Source organism: Microtus oregoni, unplaced genomic scaffold (assembly GCF_018167655.1).
Source record: "Microtus oregoni isolate MIOR12 unplaced genomic scaffold, Mior012 000006F_ref0000085, whole genome shotgun sequence".
In the NCBI taxonomy this organism is placed as follows: Eukaryota; Metazoa; Chordata; class Mammalia; order Rodentia; family Cricetidae; genus Microtus; species Microtus oregoni.
Window position 1 is genome coordinate 25,873,113 of NW_024543065.1, and position 15,313 is coordinate 25,888,425.

The 15,313-nt window shown below is 44.3% G+C and overlaps 1 protein-coding gene and 1 long non-coding RNA gene across 3 annotated transcripts in view; one reads left to right on the plus strand and one right to left on the minus strand.

Annotated features, from left to right (window-relative positions):
* Traf3ip2 (TRAF3 interacting protein 2) overlaps nt 1-15,313 on the plus strand; it is a 42,425-nt gene that overhangs the window by 15,919 nt on the left and 11,193 nt on the right. For both annotated transcript variants that reach the window (XM_041654074.1, XM_041654075.1), the window contains 3 exons: nt 7,286-7,469; nt 11,876-12,054; nt 14,031-14,119. In XM_041654074.1, the coding sequence (XP_041510008.1) occupies nt 7,286-7,469; nt 11,876-12,054; nt 14,031-14,119 (452 nt within the window). The remainder of the gene's footprint in view (nt 1-7,285; nt 7,470-11,875; nt 12,055-14,030; nt 14,120-15,313) is intronic.
* LOC121449560 overlaps nt 1-15,313 on the minus strand; it is a 124,688-nt gene that overhangs the window by 7,612 nt on the left and 101,763 nt on the right. The gene's annotated exons all lie outside the window — the stretch shown is intronic.

Sequence of the window (15,313 nt, forward strand, 5' to 3'; positions counted from 1 at the left end):
GCAGAGCTGATTCCTGATTTAAGAGTGTAACTTCAGGATGGTAAGAAATGATGGATTGGGTAGAGACTGGAGGAGCCACAGTGCATGGCCAGCCACAGAGCTCGAAGTGAACAGCACATCAGTTATAGGGCGCTCTGCTGCGAAGGTAATCATGCTGAGGAGCTTAGGTACAGTAAATACAGTTTGACCTGACGTTCTCAGTTTATAATGAGTGTATCGAGACATAGCTTAACATAGGTTGAAGAGCACCCGCATGTCAGGATTTATTTATGCAGTGGTCTACTTGGTCCCCGTTGTGTAGCACAAAACAGTGTACATATTCTGACATAAAAAGGATTAAGGCAGAAAGCAGGATACAGAGTTGATCCCATACATGTTTACTCAAAAGGAAACTATGTTCATATCTACCCTTAGAAGTCCCGAAAGATTGCACCACCCATTAACATGAGAGAATGTAAGGATTAAGAGGGGACAGGTGTAGTTTTAATTGTAATCTTATATACTTTTGCTAATTTTTAAATAGCAAAGCATTCCTGTAATTAAAAGATAAATAGAAGTCAAAGGGGACAAAAAAGAATGCGTAAAACCTGAGCTTGCCTAGTTCATGATGCATCTCCTTGACCCTTGCTCCCGAAAGCCCTAATCCCAGGGAAGGTATCAGGATGGTCCAGTGCTTAAGGTTTTCTGCAGGATACTGCAGCCCTGGAATATTAATGATGTGCCTAGCAGCAAAGACTCCTGGGAGGTTGCTGTGAGGACTAAATGAGATAATGCATTAAAGGCTACAGGAAAAGTGGCTGGCTGCTAGCAAGGCCTCAGCACTAGCTGCTTTTGGTTTTCCTGTGATCAGAAATGGATCCTGCACGCAGCCCAGCCCTGTAGAGGAAGCCTTCACCCTCAGATCCCTCTGGTTGGCGTGGATTTTAACCATTCAGGACAGGTATATGCAGAGTGTCATGTCAGGGCTATAACTGCACTTAATTGCCAACAAAACCACTTCAAAAGCGCTGTCCACCTGAGGGAGGCTGTGGGGTGGAAACCATGGCTACGTGGTTCTCCTTGGCTTTAGGAGGGCATTACTTCCTTGCCTGTTAATGAATATATAAATAAATAATGATCACCATGCTAATGGTGTGTCTTTGCAGTTTGCAAATTAAAGCAAAAGTAACATTACTGGTCACCCTTTTCATATAAAAACCAAAATCCAAAGGCGATGAAAACAAGCAATGAAATAGCCTACAGCTTTCTTTACCACAGCTCCAGAAGTTGGCCTGTTGTTTAAGAACCCTTCCACTGAAGTTCTCCAGATGAAACTTGTGATGAAACAAGCGAATCAAGCCCACAATACAAATTTATTTGGGCAGGGCTGGAGCGGTGGCTCAGAGGTTAGTTAAGAACACTGCTCATACAGAGGACCCAGGTTCAATTCCCAGCACCACATGGCAACTCACAACTGTAACTCCATTATATGGGATCTGGCTCCCTTACATGGACATACCTGCAGGCAAAACACTAAGCCACATAAAATAATAAATAAATAAAAGCAAAATGTTTGGGCAAAAGAAGGGACTAAATCTAATGAGCCCTTATGCTTTATACAATTTTTGTTTTCCTTATTAAGGAGGCGGAATAGGACATGTGGGTAAATGTTCCCAGGCACGTGTGATTGTTTGTATGCTAGAATGCATGTACAATTAAGGCAAGGAAAAATAAACCAGATGGAAGCAATGATAAAGGAAGGAGTTGCCTTGCAGGAGCCCCAGCTGCTTACAGCTGTGGGAGTTCTTCTAACAATTTATGTTGGCCATTTTGTTTCCTGGCTAAACCGATTGCATTTTATCATGATGTTTCTTGACAACTTGAAAATCAGATTTTATTTTCTCCCTCATAAGCTCTTTTACTACCATTCTTAATAAGGAAGAAAAATGTTGACTGTTTTCCCTGATACATGGAAAACCTCGTTTAGGGCTTGGTTTACAATTCCAAGTGGTAAGAGCCCTGTGACATGCAGACCGTCTGTACTGAGGCCAAGCGGCTCACGAGACTGACAAACAGCATGCAGCGCTGGGTGCTCATTTAAGACTCTGCAAGATTTTCATTCTTGCTGTTTTCATGTTGTGCTCAGTGCTGAGGAGTTACTGCGCTAGCAAGTCATCTGTCTATCACATCACCCACCTTCCATCTCCTAGAGGAAACGCTCTTGATGGAATTTTAGGCACAGGAGACAAGTCTGTGGGAAGCTATTTTTGAGCAGCGATTCTCAAGTAGGTGGCTGCTGATCTGTATGCCTCCCCTTCGCACGCAGACTAGTGTGGGTTTGTGTTGAAAAACAGACACCTCCAGACGCACACATCTCTCTCTGTCTCTATTTATCTTGAGCTGCAGAAGGGAACTGTATCATACTCATCTTTGTTCATTGTGTGCCTGGAGTAGAGGGTCTCTAAATATTTGTCGAGTGAATAAAAAGAAGATTCTACCTTCTGGGGAAGAGAGAGAGGCCTCTAATCATTGGTAGAGCTTTCTGTGACATCAAGTATTTGAAAGGCCATCTTTAATTGTATGGTGGGAAGAGAAAGAAGGGAGGTGAATGAACTTCTTAGGAAAATTTGCCATGTTGTTTGCTGGGCACTGCATAGATAGTACAAGACACGAGGTAAGCAGACAGAAAAGAAGTAGAAACAGGCACACAACATGACAAAAGCATATATGCTATAAAGGAAATAGCCAGGGGTTGGAACGAATATTACTAGGCAGGCAGGCAGACTGGGTCTCGTGGAACAGACAGTTGAGCTGAAAGCTAAAGAATGAGAAGGTCAAAGAGGCAAGGAGACTGATGTTACTAAGGTGCCACAAGCGAGGCAGCGGGCCAGAGGAGGTGGGGCAGGGAGAGTGGCAGGCCAGGGAAGGCAAGAGCAAGGCCATGGGAAGGAATCTGTAGTCCCTCCTGAGTTAGGGAACACAAACTCCAGCACCTCGGCCTGTACTCAGCATGGAGCTAGCAAGGCCTGGTCATGCTAGTGGAACAGAAGGTTACAGCACAGCAATGAGGTCTGGCCATGTGGCTCAGCAGGTAAGGGTGCCAGCCACTAAGCTGACAACCTGTTTGATCCCTGGGACCCACATGCTGGAAGGAGAGGAGCAATTCTCACACGTGGTCCTCTGACCTCCAAGCATGCGTGTGTATGTACTAGTGCACAAAGACAAAGTAAGTTAAAATGTAAAAAACAAACAAAAAAAATTAAAGAAAAACTTGGGCAATTGAAATTATTTACCTAATAAACTTACTTTTTAAATGTAACAACTTTCCTCTGCAACTAGCCACATTTCCAGAAAAAAATGGCCCAAGTTCCACACACAGAAGAATTGGCTTCATTTTGGTTGACCCTTTGGTATTTAGGCTTTGTTTTGAACAAGAGGATGATACTGGGGATTATATTGCTGGTACTCTAATGTAAAAACCAACGAGGTGGGTCATTTTCATATACACTGGTGTGACTTGTTACCACAGGTGGCTGTTTCAGAACTCTGAGTTACAGCTAGTCAAACACTCGGCCCATGTGCTTAGTGATTTTAATGATACGATTTGTTGCTAGGCGACACAAACATGTTGTGCAGGGAGATAATCTGCTCGAAATCATCTGACCTTGATTCAAAGGCTTTTGATTAACAGCACTAACATCCGCCTCCTGGAAAAGGAACACACCCTATGATTAGAGCCTGCTAGTCCTTTTAAAGCAAATAAAATGTTATTAGCCGTTCACTAAAGGATATGGGTAGCAAAAATGGCTCTGAAGAGTGAAAACTTCACTTGAGTTTACTTTCAGCATCTCCCTTGAAAAAGCTTTCAAGGCCCTGGCAGTTTCTCCTCTTTGACCTTGTCTTTTTCATTTCTGGAGGACAAAACTGATTCAGAGAAAGGGGAGGGGGAGGAGAAGGAGGAGGAAGAGGAAGAGGAGGAGAAGCAGGCAGCTAACAAACCAAGACTTAAGCAAGCAGGCTGTGCAGTCCAAAATGGGTCCTTTGTAACTAACTATTCCTCATTTACCGGGTACTGCCTAAGGAGCTGTGGGATGCTTGGTGAATGATGTCCAAACCCCCATTCACCCTGTTCTTATAAACCGTCCCTAGTGATGAGGGAATAAAACAGGGGAGAGAGAAGGTAGCTCAGCCAGGAGCTAACTCCCTGAGGTGATAAGAGCCAAGTAGAAGCTGAGCTGTAAAGATCTAAGGCAAACTCTTTCTGCATGGAGATGGTAAGCTCAGATCCTAGAGGTGGGGACCAGCTTGGGGTATTCAAGATGAAAGTGGGCCATGATAAACCCGTGATGGTGTTGTGGGAGGTAAGATCAAGCACAGGGACCTGGTCATGCAGGCTGTATCTTGGTGCAGTAGATGCTGGGGGATTGCAGGCGCAGCTGTTTCTAAAGCCATGCAAAGCTACTTTAAAGGGGAGCCGGGCTCCTGCCTGTGACATGATGCCAGGACCACCTTTTCTCCTGTTTTAGCCTGAGTAGCAGTGGTGACCTGCCTGGCTGCCCTGCAATCCCCACTGGCAAGCTAGACCTCTTGGGATTTATGTGACCCACTCTAAGAAGGCTGTCGGAGCAAAGCCTTAGTGGTGCGCCTTGTCCTAGACCACAAAGGCTCCATGGTCTTCTCTCCCCATTCCTAGATCTCCCGTCCAAGTCCTGGTTTCCTTTGTCAGCCCCAAGCAGGGACGGGCCCAGGCAAATCCTTTTCATCTCCTCGACTCCTCTTTTTCTTCAAACCCTCTGTTTGCAATGATCAGGGCTTAACAATAGCAGGACAAGGGTCATGTGTCAAAGCCGGTACATGGCCTCCGTTGGAGGTACATGTCACTTTTTCAAGAGGAAGAATGGTAGGAAGGGTACAGCTGATAGAAGGGTCAAGACAAACAATGAAATGGCTCCAGGGAGTTTGACCAGACCTGAGAGACTAGCCTGAGTTAATTGCCAGGGTCATCCAATGTAGCACGATTAATAAAATCCCGGAGACAGATATTGAAGTTCAACCTGAAGGTCAGAAAAGCAAAACAGCCAGCCACTGGCTCTTACCTCTACCTCAGTCTGAAATGGCGACCCTGCCTCCAGGAATCTCAGAATGAGACTGTGTCTGAGACCTATCTCCTCTCATCTTATATTCCTCTCTAGGGCTGGGATTAAAGGCATGCACCACTACCGCCCGGTTTCTATGGCAAACTAGTGTGGCTACTGGGATTAATGGTGTGTGCCTCCACTGCCTGGCCTGTAAGGCTGACCAGTGGGGCTGTTTTACTCTCTGATCTTCAGGCAAGCTTTATTTATTAAAATACAAATAAATGAAATCACTACAATCCACCCAGGGTTCTGAGTCCAGACGTGGGGACCTGGAGACAGCTCTTCTGTGCTTGAGTTTGTCATTCCCCAAAGATTCCTTAAAACTGTTCCGACTGCAGACAAAACTCAGGACAGTGCCATCCTCCCTATTCTGCTACTTCATCTAGGCAATGAAGTCAAGAGCGGCGACCTGACCATTCAGAGTGAGTCCTAACTGCAAGAGTTATGTCACTTTCTTGCTTTTTTTACTATTTTATTTCTCTGTGTCTCCCTCAAATATGATACCCTGGCAGACAAACAAAACTATGACTTCTATAAATTGGGCAAGGATTTAAAACCAATGATAATTTTTTTAATCAAAATTGTTTTTGCACTAAACAGATAGAGGTGACAGCTTGGATCATGAAGGACTCGTGGCTCCTCTTTCGGAGCTTAAGACTTGGTCCTCTCCTGTCCCCATGTACGTCTTGGGTTTCTCAAAGGTAGCCCTCTAGGTCGAGGTAATGCTCCTGCATCCTCCTCTCTCACCCCACTGGATCCTTGCGCCCCTCTTCCACACCTCTCTTTTAAAGGTTTTATTGATGAATATGTCTGTGTGGGTCTGTCCTACAAGCACGCTAAAGGCTACGGGAGGATGCTGGATCTTCTGGAGCTGAAGTTACAGGTCACTGTTAACTGCCTGACATGGGCGCTGGGAACTAAACTCCAGTCCTCTAGAAGAAAGAGAAATCCTCTTAACTGCTGAGCCATCTCTCTGGGCCCCTGTTTTTCTTTTACCTGGTCAGCTGAGCTGCCTTCTCTTGGGGCTCTGTTACCCTGGGGCTTCCTTGGACCAACTTCCTCCCAAGTTATGCATTGACATCAGTCCCTGCTCTTTAAAAAATGATTGATTACTATTAATAATAAAAACAATCAATTAATGAGCATGTTTGTGTGTGTGTTCATGTGTGTGTGGATGCCCATGCATATACATGCAGAGGTCAGAGGTACATGTCAGATGTCCTCCTTAATCACTCTCCACCTTATCTTTGGAGAGAGGGCTGTCACTGAACCAGTAGCCCAGTAACTCAGACTGGCTTGCCAGTGAGCCCCAACGATTCTCCTGTCTCTGCTTCCCTGGCACTGAGCATGTGCTGCCCCATGCCCAATTACATGTATGTGGGTGCTGGAAGCTTGAACTCAGGTCCTCAAACTTAGGCAGCAAATACCTTGTTGATTGAGACCTTTCCCCAGTGTCTTGGGGCCAAGTGCCCATGGCTTTAACAAGAGAGACTGTGAAGTTAAAGGTGTTGCTGGCTCCTTCCCAGAGGATGAGCCACGGCTTCACTCATTTACTTCTTCCTAAGAGGAAGCAGTGTGCGTGTGTGTGTGTATATATGTTTGTCCGTGTGTGTGTCCGTGTGTGTCCATCTGTGTTCACCTAGTGGCAATGGGAAAGTAATTTTTTTGGATTGGGGGAGGCAGGATCTCAGTATATAGACCAGGCTGGTCTTGAACTCACATGAGATCTGCCTCCTTCTCCCTCTGCCTCCCAGTCTGGGATTAAAGGCGTGCAGTACCACGTCTAGTCCACACAGTAATCTTAAATCTATCACAAGGATAATTTCTCTTAGCCCTGGGGAATTATGGTAGGAATAGTGGTGTGACTGAGGTTCTTCAGGGAAGGGTTACCCTAAGTATCTTATTAAAACAGGACTTAAAAAATTCTTTGAGTTTTCTAATTAGAATGTCAAATGTAATTTCACAGATGTTTTACATTAAAAAACACATATCAATTTCATGAATATTATGAACGAATTACTAGTACAGAATATGACAAATACATGGAGGTGGGTTGATATTTGGACCCTCCGTTGCTATCAAAAGAAAACTGTTCAATGAACATGCATGGCCTTACACTTGGAGGAGCCGAAGTCAACCTTCTCTGCTATTTCCTTGTTCCCCCACAGATGCTCATGGCTACCCTCCAGCAGCCTACCAGCAAGTCATCCAGCCTGCGCTGCCTGGGCAGGCCCTTCCCGGGGCAAGGGGGAGAGGACTGCATCCTGTGCAGAAAGTCATGCTGAATTACCCCAGCCCCCAGGACCAAGGAGAGAGGCTTGCCCAGAGAGACTCTTTCCCGAGGCTCGCAAGGTATGAGTATGGCAAGACCCATCCCCACACATCCTGACATGAGGAAGAGTGTCAATGTAACAGAGACACATGGAGAGTCTGCAGGTCTGCCACCTAGGTCCGCGCAGCCACACAGTGAAATACTCAGTATAAACTTTTCAGGGCAGAACACAGAGAAAGTGGTGGACAAGGCTCTCTCAGCATCATCACATCTGGTTTCTAGTTATTTTCTGTTGCAATAAAACCATCTATACGAGTTGATCCCTTCTATGCTTCTGCCAGAAAAATAATGTGGTGTTTTCAAAACTTTGTCTAAATCTTTGCTTTGGTCCATTTTCCAGTGCTGTAACAAGGTGTTTGAAACTGAATACTTGATAAACAAAAAATATTTCATTAGCTCAAAGTTCCAAGATAAGAGGCCCCTCTTGGCTATGTCACCTTCATGGCGGATAGCATCATGACAGGTGTATGAGGTAGAGGGTAAGACAGAATGGTATGTTGACGGAGACCAATGAGGGAGCCAGGCTTTCCCCTTCCTTTTAAAACTTATTATTATTATTATTATTATTTTGAGTCATGGTTTTTCTGTGTAGCATTGGAGCCTGTCCTGGAACTTTCTCTGTGGGCCAGACTGGTCTTAGTGCTGGGGTGCGTCACCACTGCCTGACAATTTTTTTCATACAGGTTCTAACAATGTAGTTCAACCTGGCTTCAAACTCACTATGTTGCCCTTGCTGGTTTCAAACTTGTTATCCTCCCGAGTCAGCCTTCCAAATAGTATGGACTACTGTGATTTTTTTTTTTGCGGGGGGGGGGCACTTCTCTGTACTTTGGAGCCTGTCCTGGAACTAGCTCTTATAGACCAGGCTGGCCTCGAACTCACAGAGATCCTCCTGCCTCTGCCTCCTGAGTGCTGGGATTAAAGGCGTGTGCCATCACTGCCCGGCTTTGTACTTGTTCTTTTATTACAGTTCTCAGTAGATCTGACCAAGATCACGAGATACCCTGAAGTCAAGCCAACCTGAAAGGTTCCTCAGCTCTTTCCAGTATGCTGCCACACTAATGGCCAAGCACCCAGTCAGCCCACACTCAGGGCGCAGGCTCACACTAAGGGCCAAGCCCCAGTCAGCCCACACTCAGGGCGCAGGCTCACACTAAGGGCCAAGCCCCAGTCAGCCCACACTCAGGGCGCAGGCTCACACTAATGGCCAAGCACCCAGTCAGCCCACACTCAGGGCGCAGGCTCACACTAAGGGCCAAGCACCCAGTCAGCCCACACTCAGGGCGCAGGCTCACACTAAGGGCCAAGCCCCAGTCAGCCCACACTCAGGGCGCAGGCTCACACTAAGAGCCAAGCACCAGTAGCCCCCCTTAGGGTGCAGGCTCACTCTGTACTTGAGTGGTCCCTGACTAGTTTTTCTCCTTACTGTTTTTATTTTTAAAATGTTTTGTCAAGTTTACCTTTTCTATCAATTTGTGTATCAAGAATACAGAGGAACAAGTGGAGTTTCCTGTTTTAGAACAAAATTGGAAAGAAAGTAAATAAAATGTTTGCTTCTTTTCAAGTGCAACTTTCATATAACACTCAAAGTAAAACTGCGTTCTGTTTTTATAGAACAGAATCACATATGAAAATCCTATTAAAGTGGATTTTTTGAAGATAAAAGAAATTGGCGATTAGTTCAGAAATTTTATTCAAAGGAAAAAAAAGCCAATTTTATTAAGATTGGCAAGCAAGGCCTAAGCCTGCTTCCCTTCACTGCAAGGTCCACAAGTCTCTGGAGTTCCTTCATCCTCCTAATTACACAAAATTTCAATAAGGGACTTAAGTAAAATGTGATTTTATAACAAGACACACCCTTACAAAGAAATGTATAACATTTCAAGAAACCATACAAAACATTAAGTATTTTTATCAAATATATTTGGTATTGAATAAGGGATACAATCATAATGTTTAAGGTAAACAAAAATTCATTTCTCATAAAAATTCATTTCTTTCAATAACTCACAAATAAAAACACAGCTAGATTAGAGCGGCCACTCTAACACATACTTGCACAGCCTAATCTCTTCGTACCTCAGTGATCTCCTAGATTGCTAGAAAGGCCACTTTCAAGTCTGCAGCTTTACTTAGGGTTTTACACTTTAAAATTTTTTTATTGTTATCTGAGCTATTGAGTCTCACTACTAACCCAAGCTTTCCTAGAACTCACAAGCCTAGGATAGCCTCTACTTCCTAGCAATGCTCTGTGTTAGAGATTACAGATGTGAATCACAATACGTGAAAACCATTTAGATTTATAGGAAAGTTAAAAGTTATTGCATAGCAAATATTTCTATAGTATCAATTAAACCTGTCCCAGTATCCTTGAGTTATCATTTTAGGATGATGAAGAATGTTCAGCTAAGAAGATAATTCTCCTTCCACTGATTAGAAGAAGAATGTTGATACCAGAAGTTTACTCTCATGATACTATTTATATGTGAAAGTTTATGAACATTATTGTCTTAGTTACTATTGTTGTGATGAAACACCATGACCAAAGCAACTTGGGGAGGAAAGGGGTCATTTGGCTTATGCTACCATGTCACTGAAAATCAGGATAGGATCTCAAACAGGGCAGGAACCTGGAGGCAGGAGCTGGTGCAGAGGCCATGGAGGGATGCTGCTTATTGGCTTGCTCCTTGTGGTTTGCTCAGTTGCTTTCTTATAGAACCCAGGACCACCAGCCCAGGGATGGCACCACCTACAATGGCTGGGCTTTCCCCCATCAATCACTAATTAAGAAAATGCCTTGCAAGCTTGCCTACAGCCAGAACTTGTGGGGACATGTTCTCAACTGTGGTTCCCTCCTTTCAGATAACTCTAGTTTGTGTCAAGTTGGCCTAAAACTAGCCAGTATAATTATCAAGGTCTTAGTATTTCTTTATCAAACAAGTAATCATCTTTTATAACAATGAAGCTACTTTATGTCTAAAAAGATTTAATATAAATAATAAAGAACTGAATATCAGTTGAAGGTATATTTTTAGAGGCCTCATTTGCTCACTATTTATGAAAAACATACAATATAAATTCCCTAAATATTCTAATTTTAGAAATATAGTTGAGATTTTGTAATTTTTTTTAAAAAAATGTTTTATTTAAATCATATTACATAAGACTTTAAGAACTTTGAAATTACTTTTGGGTAAAAATGTAAGCAAAAATATTAAAATTAGACAAATATACAGACTTATAACATCAAAAATTTTATAATATGAAACAACGACACCCATGGTCCCATTACCCTGATTTTATCATACTGCCATATTTGCCCCCTACCAGTTAGAAGTCACAGAAGTACACTGTCGGTGTACTAGGTTTTAACTCTTCACTTACTTTCCTGTGTGTATGCACACTTGCATGCACAGCACCCACAAGGACAGAGCATGCATGAAGGTGCTTCTCTCCTTCCACCACATAGGTCCCTGGGATCAACCCAGGTCACCAGCCCTGGCAGCAAGTGCCTTGAGAGCTGAGGATCTCACCTGCCCACTCAGCCATTTTAGGCAGAGGGGATTTAACTTAGGGAACTGTGTGCTTATAGAACTGGAGGCCAGAGGAGGCTCAGAGAATGACCCAGAGTAGAGCAGCCAAGAGGCTGCCCCCTCCTCCCTCCAGCACGCTGCAACTGATGCAGAAGTTAGGGCCACATGTACCTGCTAAGAGTTTCAGTGGCAAAAGAGAAATGCCGCACCTTGTTCTTGACACCCAGGGACACTGGACGCTTCTGCAGAACACACACACCTGTGACTGTTTGCCAGGAGAAAGCAGAGTGGCAGAGACAAGACTGGCATTCCCTTGGCTTTCTAAAGCTCACAGGAGTACATGCCATTGTTTACCCTCAGCACAATGCTCACAGGGATGCTGGCGGGCAAAGTCACAATAGACTCCTCGTCACCAGTCGGATCCTTCATTTACAGAGTTTAAAAGAAAGACTTTTAAACCTGCATGGCTTTAAGAAAAAAACAGCTTTTGAAACATAAGCAATGTTATCTATCATGAGCTCAGAGTTGTGTCTCTTTACTCTGAATGCCTTTCATATTAGCCTCCTGCCACCCATCACATTATTTTGTTTTGCTGGTGACCTTGTCTGACCCGTACATGGAATTTATTTTCCCAATTAGACAGACCTTGAATGGAGAAATCAAATCCTGCTTCCCTCTTTTGACCCCTAGCACAGGTCCTCACATATGGCAGCCAGCTGGCTTGTTCATAGAGGAAACTCCATGGGACTCCTCTTCCTTCCGTGTCAGATATGAAACAGAGGCAGAGGGGAGAGATCATGAGTTGGTATGGTCCCCAGTTTGTAACGTCTGTCTCCCCAAACTTTGCCTTTGTAATGAAAATAAAAATTTGCTGTAAACGTATTCCCTTTCAGGGACCAGCTCTATCACCCACCACCTAATGGAGCTGGAGAACCTGAGGCGTCCTTGGAACATCCTGCAGAGCTGAGACCACAGGGTCCCCAGGCTCCATCCCCAGCTGCTGTGCCTAGACCCCCTAGCAACCCTCTAGCCCGAGGAACTCTAAAAACCAGCAATTTGCCAGAGGAATTACGTAAGTTGTTTGCAACGTGGTTTCTTCTTGTCAGGTTTTATGCTTTGAGAGTTTGGCTTAGTCACTTAGCCATAATTTCAGTTATATTTTACATATACAGAAAAATTTACCTTTTCTTTTTTGCTTTAAAAAGAAAACCCAGCTATTTTTTTTAATGTTTTTAATGATTCTAACCTTACAAGTAATGCTCCCCAACTGCTTACCTGGGGATTTTCCTTAACACATAGAAAACAACAAACACCCCTTCCCATATTTCTTTGCTCTTCTAAGTGATCTTTTCAAGGATGTGCCCCTGGGCAGATGGATCGGGTGCTCGTGTGGCCCCAGGTAAAAGGATTGGATGCTCATGAGGCACTGGGTAGAAACCTAGTGCCTCGCTGTAAATTAGCAGTAGCTATCAAGAACAAGGTCACTTTCTGTAGGAGTGAGCAGTCTTATTTAGAAAAAGAAAAAGGAAAAAAAAAAACACCCATCTTACATTTCTGTACTGCTTCACAGCCCAATGCAAATCAAGCCTTTTAGTTAAGGAAACACTCTGTTCAGTGTCAGGTGATGATTCATTTTCCACATTCTGCTGCTAGATCCAGAAATGTTGAAATATTATCAAAATGTTCTGAGAGTAAGGCCAGCTAGGATTCTTAGTTCCAGAAATCTTAAGAAATCAGTCACTACTTATAAATTATTTGCTAGAGAGGCTCACTTTGTCCAGATCCGGGACACTCATAACCCCACTGGAGGCCTTTGCTTTGCTAATTGCTTCTGTTGAGTCTCTACTCCTAGTCCCTTTCAGCTCCAAAAGACTCCTATGACAGTGAGCCCCACGGTTTTCAGGCAAAAAATCTGAACCTTCAAAATCTTATACACTTTATTCAGAAAACTGCCTGATTGGACAGACACAGTCTTACATGGTGTATGGTCCCAATATTCTGTCTGTCGTATACTCTAGGAAAGGGGTCCTAAGATTAGCTCATATGGGGGTAACAAAGGATCACATGCTACTCGTATGCCTAGCTGCATGGTTACCCCCGCCATCATACCTGCACACACTTCTATTTGAGAGGCGTGTTTCTGTTTGGAAGAGTCTAAGCACAGGTGAATGCATACAGACTCATCTTCTGCATCTTCCTTCTTTATCCGCTGCCTTGGGGTTTTCTGAGACTTAACTGATTCATTCTAGACTAAAAGGCAACATGTACAGATTATCTGTCTACCACATTAAACTGCTAGCCAAGTAATTTCCCCAACGCTTTGGCCTGAGAAAACAGCGGTTCTGGCTGAGTTGGGTGAGCTTGTCAGAACAGTTCTGTCTATGGCTCAGTGCTGGCTTGGAGAGGAAAGAGGAGGCCTGTGATGCTGGACTGCCCTGCGGCGGTGTCTCCCCTTTAAAGCTGAAGTTGCACTCACATTTCTGATCTGGGCATCAGTCTGCTCCTACTTCCTGACCTTTCTCCACAAAGGAGTCGACTGGGGGAGGGCACGGAAACGCTTTCTCAGTCACCCCCTACTTGGTCTTGTCAGACAAGAGTTCAGGGCAACAGAGAGCATCATGAGATCAAAAGCAGACACTGCTGGGTGACCCTCAGCAAGCCTTAGCTTCTTAGCCTGCTGTGAGAGCATTTTCCTTGGGCACGGGGCCAAGTGTGTCTCCAAGAAGCAAGGCAGTGGCCTGAGCTGGGAGGACTCACAGGCTGCGGGTGGCAGACTTTTTAACATCTCATGTGGTGTTCCAGAGGACCTCTGTGGTGGCCTCAGCCTGCCAGGACTCTCCTCGGTCCCTGACGTCTTCTGTTCACTCTGAATGGGATGCACTGTCTTGGACAGGCCCCAGCCCTTGTCACAGAGGTTAGCAATCCACACCACTACAAACAAGCCCTCAGATCGCCCTCCAACGCAAGGGGCAGCACAAACCACTTACAGGTTCTGTGTGCAATCGAATAACTTGATTAGCTTCAACAGCTCTGAAATTTCTCTCTTAGGCAAAGTCTTTATCACTTATTCTATGGACACAGCCATGGAGGTGGTGAGATTTGTGAACTTTTTGTTGGTGAATGGCTTCCAAACTGCAGTAAGTATTTTATTCAAAGAGAAAACTGAACAGTTCGGTTGGACACAGTAGTGATGATGATGATGATGATGATGATAAAGTATGAATAGGTGATTTTTTATTTATGTGATCATGAGCTAAATGCTTATGGAACTATAAAATTGTCTTCTGGGTACCTAGTTATTGATTTGGTACTGGGAGTCAAGCCCAGGACCTCACTCATACTAGCCAAGTATTCTACCACATTTTAAACCACCCAAAGTCTCCAGCACTTTTCCTCCAAAATGTCCATAATAGTGCTATTTCCAGCCTTTGGTCCTGCTGGTCCTAGCTGAAGAAAGGCCTGACTTTTGCTAGACTCTCTGCCTTTGCCCTTTCTCACCAGCCATAGCCACCAACGTGCCTCCTGTGGTCCAGGAAGCTGCAAGCTCAGCAAGGTAGTTTTTTTTTTTCCACACCAGACCCTCTGCTCTGTACTAGATTTTGAGGTTTGAAGTAGAACCCTGGGCCCCCACTGCACACAGCTGCCCTTGGAGGGAAGTTTCTGGACAGGGAAGACATGGTCTAGTCTCTGTCTAGGAGAGATGACCCTGCTTTACCCCTGCAGGTCCATTGTGATCTGGGGCCCAGAATTCTCAAGCGCATAATCTGTCTCCCTGCCAATCCCTGAAACAACACAGCTTAAAGCCATGTACATTCTTCCGTAGGATAAACAAAATACCACAGGTTGCAACTCAGAGGACTGGCTTTCCTCAAACATTAAGAGTATTTCCTTCCCAGAAGCCTCTCTCCTCGGCATTCAGCAGCAGTGGATTCCACAGGGCAGTGAGGATGAGAGACCTGCAGATACTGGAGGCTAAAGAGGAACACTTACAAACTAAAGACTAAAGAGTGGCTTAGCGTTGTTTAGTAGTTTTTATTTGAATTTTTTTCCTATAATACTCCCTAAAAATAGAAGCGCCTATTTTTTTTAAGATGCCTACAATTTATGTAATTCAACTTCACAACTCTGTAGATTAACATATCGCTTTCTCATTTTCAAACTAAGACAGTGCTGTGGCAACTGTGATATAAAAATCAAACTGTGAGACCTGAGGCAATGTATAAGAGCATACTTTTCTCTTTTCCAAATATAAGCATACAGATTGACTGCCTCTGGAGAACAGCCAGGACATTAACCTTAGACGAGCCCTGTGCAGTGCAGTTCAGGGATTT